Source organism: Anarrhichthys ocellatus, unplaced genomic scaffold (assembly GCF_004355925.1).
Source record: "Anarrhichthys ocellatus isolate YVR2014 unplaced genomic scaffold, GSC_Weel_1.0 scaffold1557, whole genome shotgun sequence".
In the NCBI taxonomy this organism is placed as follows: domain Eukaryota; kingdom Metazoa; phylum Chordata; class Actinopteri; order Perciformes; family Anarhichadidae; genus Anarrhichthys; species Anarrhichthys ocellatus.
This window is the reverse complement of record NW_022281531.1, coordinates 1-3,147: the sequence shown is the minus strand read 5'-3', so window position 1 is coordinate 3,147 and position 3,147 is coordinate 1. Positions and strand designations below refer to the sequence as shown.

General features: G+C 43.1%; 1 protein-coding gene across 1 annotated transcript; it reads right to left on the bottom strand.

The window, feature by feature from the left end:
- Positions 1-500: 500 nt before the first annotated feature.
- Positions 501-3,066, bottom strand: LOC116377692 (P2Y purinoceptor 3-like). The gene has a single exon (XM_031839392.1). The coding sequence runs from the start codon at positions 2,693-2,695 to the stop codon at positions 1,244-1,246; it is 1,452 nt and encodes a 483-aa protein (XP_031695252.1). The 5' UTR covers positions 2,696-3,066; the 3' UTR covers positions 501-1,243.
- Between the last annotated feature and the right edge of the window lie 81 nt (positions 3,067-3,147).

The window sequence follows — 3,147 nt, the reverse complement described above, 5'->3', positions numbered from 1 at the left end:
CCCCCTCAGGTTAACACTGTTGGCTCTGTCAGCACCGTTGCCATTGTTTGCACTGTTAGCTGTTCGCCGCCGGCTCAGCCATTGCCATTTTGAGATTCATGTTGAGGCAATCCCTCAATCAGAGATATACTCTGAATTTCGAATTTAGCACCTGTTAAGGATTCAGTATGCTTCAAACACACTAGTTCAGACGAAGGGTCGTCTAAACCTGTCCACACACTAAAAGTGTTTGAAGTTGTTCTGAGAGGCCACATTTGAGGATCAAGATGAGGATAACGATGCACACTTTGCCGACAATCTTTATTTGAAGGCATTCATGGTGCGGTAATCTGCCATGCACTTCATATGTGGTTCAAATGTCCATATCACCATCATCCGGTCATACAAATCAAAGAAACGTAATTGAGGAAATCTCTGCTTGGATTCACTAAAATGGCATGCATAACTATGAATCATCATTTGAGTGACTTGCTTTAATTTTTCACATACCCTATCTGTATCATATAAGTGGAGCGTCGGATCGATTTAGCGTATCTTCCCAGATTAAAATGCATTTTATTTTGCCATTTCTGATTCTCCAAATGAAGTGTATTTATTTCCAAGTCAAAAGTAACCAGCACACTATCAACAGAATATTCACAAAACACTTGCATATCTAATGTCACACCACAACAACAGTATAGCTTGCCAAACACAGTTTGTCAGATAAGCATCTGAACCCCCTCATCAAACACTTGCCGACCGCAACAATATTTGTAACTTCCTAAAACCTGCAAGCCAATTTACACACCCACTTTACAACTGCCACTGGCAAGGTGTGAAAAGGTATACAAGTATGCCTTCATGGAGAGACTGTCTGAAAGTGTCCCTTTCTATGACCATGGGCTTTTCGAATGTAGCCATTCGGAACAGGTAGAAACATTTTTGCTTGGTTTAATCTGAAACACATTATAAATATACACCCCTTAAAACAAAATAACAGATTATCACCATAATGAGCTGTCACATTTGCATTCACGTTGCATGTACTCAGTGGGTCACTTTCATAGGACTGGTAGCAGACCAGTAATAAGGCACATACAATTAGAAATAAAAGGCATATTAGAATTCTAGCTTGGGTCTTCCTCAATCATTGCTTTTGCTACAGTGATTATATTATATCATATAATATATATTTTGTTTTCCAGTAAAAGTCAACCTACAGTTTATCTAAAATGATTTCTTTCATTCCTCATGGAAACATTCATTCAACTATATATCTGACCTTTGCTCTGTTCATGTATGACAGACTGTGAAACGTTTTATTCTCCTTATTGTCAATTCTGTCTTCCAGCCCTCCCTCCTCTGCATCCTCTCCTTTTCCCATCATCCTCAGTGGCAATAGAAGCCCACCATGTTGTTGGGTGGAGGTGCTTACCGCCTGGCAGCAGTGAGCTCCCCCCTTGTCTTTAGTCAGGAAGTAAAGGAGGGCGTTGAGCCATGCGTTGAATGACGCCAAAGGCCTCGTGATCTTATAGCACATGGACACCATGGTCATAGTGTGACAGGGGACTCCCTTGGTCACTTTTAGCAGGAGGAAGATGGTTCTTGTAACATGAAAGGGGAAGAAACACAGGGCAAAGAGAAGGGTGATGGTGATGATGGTCTTGATAGATTTACGTCTGCGATTGGCATAAGGGGAGTGGGCACCAAGGAAAATGGAAGTCCCTTCATCTCTTCTTAATGTCCTCGACAGTCCATTGCTTCCTCTTGGACCTCTTGCAACTATTGCAGGGCTACTTCTCTCATTCCTCGCTATTCTTTCACGTCCCCCCTCGCTCAGACCTCTGCGGGATGAGGGCTGAGAATGCAGAGTCCTAAATATGGTCAGAACAACGTGAGAGTAACACCAAGCAATAATGGAAAAAGGCACAAAAAAACCCAGTAAATGGAGTATGATGCCATAGGGTACGTAATCTGAAAACTCCTTATCTATGGCATCATCCCAACAGTTCTGGTACTCTTCAATGACCCCTCCCATGTTACCATAGCTGGCATTAACATTTATCGATGACACCTCATGGCTTAGGTTGTCAATACTGCTTGCGTTGTCACCAAGCCCACCCGTTCTTGTCACATGACCAGTCTGAGCAAACCGGAAGATGGGGCAGGTCAAAGCAAACACTACAATCCAAACCAGGATACAAGTGCTCTTGACAGCCTTCTTAGTCTCTAGGGTGATGACTCTCATCGGGTGGCAGATACCGAGGTACCTGTGGACAGAGATACAAGTGAGGAAGAAGATGGAACAGTAGAGGTTGAAGTAGAAGAGAAAACGGACCAGGCGACACATGAAGTCCCCGAAGACCCAGCGGTCGCGCATGATGTAGCTAGCCACAAGGAATGGCAGTGACAGGCCGTACATGAAGTCTGTAGATGCCAGGTTCACCATGTAGATCAGTGAGGCATTCCAGCGCTTGGTTTGGCGAAAGGAACGGTAGAGAATGACAGAGTTCAGGAAGATGCTGAAGAGGAACGTGAAAGAGTAACAGATGGGGAGGAAGATGTACTTGTAGGATTCGTCTATGCTGCAAGATGGAGATGGAGTAGTGGTGGAGGGAGAGGAGGAGCTGAGTAAGTCATGGAGTACCGAGACACTGGTGTTGGGAGGAACTCCACGTCTGAATGACATTGTGAGGGATGAAGTGATTTTCATGTGAAGGAGATGTTGAACAAGGCTTGTACATTTGGGGTTCTGTCAAGCTTCCTCTCTGTCATCCTTGTACTTTGTACCATTTAATGTAGGTTTGTATGGTCCCGTACAGTAGATTTTCAGATGCTTTCAGATGGTCAGATCCATGAGTGGGTGTTCACCTAAAGATAAAGAAACAAATGAGTCGTCCATCTATACACACTTTATCTGATAGACTTCATAATTTTAACTGCACAATCAGTAGTAGTCCATTTTACTGGCTCTTTCAAATCAAGTCTAGAAATTGTCGATAAATTCTGAGAACTCCAATGTCCATTTTTATGCTGATGATACAATCTTGTGTCAAATACGGCAGTTGATCAGTGACCCTACTATTACACTACATGGCTACAGTTATGGTGGGAGTACAGGAGGAAGTCATGTTACGTAGAATAACAAGCTATAAAGTTCAATTC